The sequence below is a fragment of the Fusarium oxysporum genome, genomic scaffold (genome assembly GCF_000149955.1).
Source record: "Fusarium oxysporum f. sp. lycopersici 4287 supercont2.57 genomic scaffold, whole genome shotgun sequence".
Classification (NCBI taxonomy): Eukaryota; Fungi; Ascomycota; class Sordariomycetes; order Hypocreales; family Nectriaceae; genus Fusarium; species Fusarium oxysporum.
The window spans coordinates 48,304-50,139 of NW_017264857.1; the positions used below are offsets into that span (position 1 = coordinate 48,304).

General features: G+C 49.7%; 1 protein-coding gene across 1 annotated transcript; it reads left to right on the forward strand.

Moving 5' to 3' along the window:
- The first annotated feature begins 52 nt into the window (after positions 1–52).
- FOXG_17606 (uncharacterized protein) lies at positions 53–1,578 on the forward strand. Its single transcript, XM_018397616.1, has 2 exons — positions 53–998; positions 1,053–1,578. Exons 1-2 carry the CDS (start codon positions 273–275, stop codon positions 1,497–1,499), a joined length of 1,173 nt encoding a protein of 390 aa, XP_018258680.1. The 5' UTR covers positions 53–272; the 3' UTR covers positions 1,500–1,578.
- The last annotated feature ends 258 nt before the right edge of the window (positions 1,579–1,836 follow it).

The window sequence follows — 1,836 nt, forward strand, 5'->3', positions numbered from 1 at the left end:
GGGAATAGCGGGTCTGGGCAGACTACTCCATAGTAAATGGCTTAGCTGAGGTGCGACACTGATTTCAAACCTCAGATGATTATTTTCACATTTCTTACATTTGTAATATGTGTCAGGGCCGATTCAGGTTCACAGATCTGCTGCTCTGGCAAGGTATAAACATCACCAGGTGTCTGCAAGTTGGCCAAAGATCAGCCCACAAGATACCAATTGCGTTTACACCTCTTCTGAAACCCTAACAAGATCTTTCATCATTACTTTGAACTGCCACCATGTACTTCGCTGAGCACCGATTTCTCGGAGATACCGTAGACGTCCACCAACAGTCGTCGGGCGATCATCACTCTTCTCCCCAATATGAAGCTGCAACCCTGCATCTCACCGATGGCCTTGCTGTCACTTACGGTGAGATCAACGGTCTTGCTGGAGACTACTTCGGTTTGGACAAACCAATCTCCTCCGAACCCAACGCTGAACGCATGCAACACATGTTCCGGCGCTGGTTCGATCTTCTTGACTTTCCACCTGCTGGCAAACTCAAAGCCGAAGCAATCACCAAAGAGCTCAGTTCTATGAATGAGAAGGCTCTAGCTGTCATGCGCTCCAGCCCTGAGAACGCTGCAGATGAGCTTGCGGCTGTGTACAAGGATAATCCCCTTGATATCACGCACCTGGAGGAAGTCTCCAAAGACCCCAGATGGGCTATCGGCTCGAGCTTCATGCAGCTTCTCGAGGCGAATGTTGATCATTTCGGTGTGGAGGCAAGGTCTACTTACAATGCTGGCCACGCCGTCGCTCTCGAAGTCGCCGCTGGGGGTGATCTCAAGACTGCTCTGGCAGTCAATGCATTTGCCGATCACTTCCTGCAAGACTCTTTTGCAGCAGGCCACATCAGAGTTCCTCGCAAGGAGATCGCTGAGATTGCCAAGAACCATCTGTACTCGATCCCTTTCCTCAAGCATGAGGACATTGCCAGGGTCATCAATGCATCTTCAAACGTAAGTCTGTCCCTTACACGTAGCTTGTCCAGATGAGGCTAATCATCCAGATAGGTCATGCATAACGAAGATGGGGAACTGGGTCTGTGGCTCGAAAGTCCATCCGGCGAGAGGTGGAAAGCCTTTGGTGACGGTAGACTGCCCGGTAAGGTTGTCTCCTCCGAGGCAACCTCGAACAATCTTGATCAATGCCGTAAGGCTGTGCAGCAGTCCATTGCAGAGGTTCACGATGCCTTTAACAACAAGAAGGCTATTAAATCTTCGAACTTTGGGGCTTGGCATCATGCTCCTATCATGGACAAAGTGTCTGTGCATATGGACAACCACAATCCGCTTCTCAAGGTCCAGGATGGTAAGCTTTTAATGCGTGTTAATGGCGTATCCTCTGGTAAATACGAGGTTTTAGATGAGCTGACGAAGTGGGGTGCGTTCTGGACGGATAACTTCAAGCAGGTGGAGGATCAGGTCAGGCTGATGGTGATGAAGTTCTTGAACAAGTAAAGGGGCATACATCCTTCATCTGGGATCTAGTTAAGCTAGTGCAGTGTGGTTACGAAATGCTCAAAACCTGTTTTCTGAACTTGATGACATGGATCTTGTCTTCGCCGTGCTTCCCACCTGCAACAGCTCGTGGCCGGTCCTAAGATACGCTGACCTCCTGGCGCGTATGGGATTTACGCTGCACATCACTTAAGCTCAGTCCCTTCGTGATCCATCAGTAAATATGCGCAGACGTAGATCTCCAGCCGGACCATTCTCTCCATTGACCAAGACTCGTTTGCCACTGTGATTAACCCAGCCAGCCATTTCCATTCGATTAAACTACTACGGATTAGGC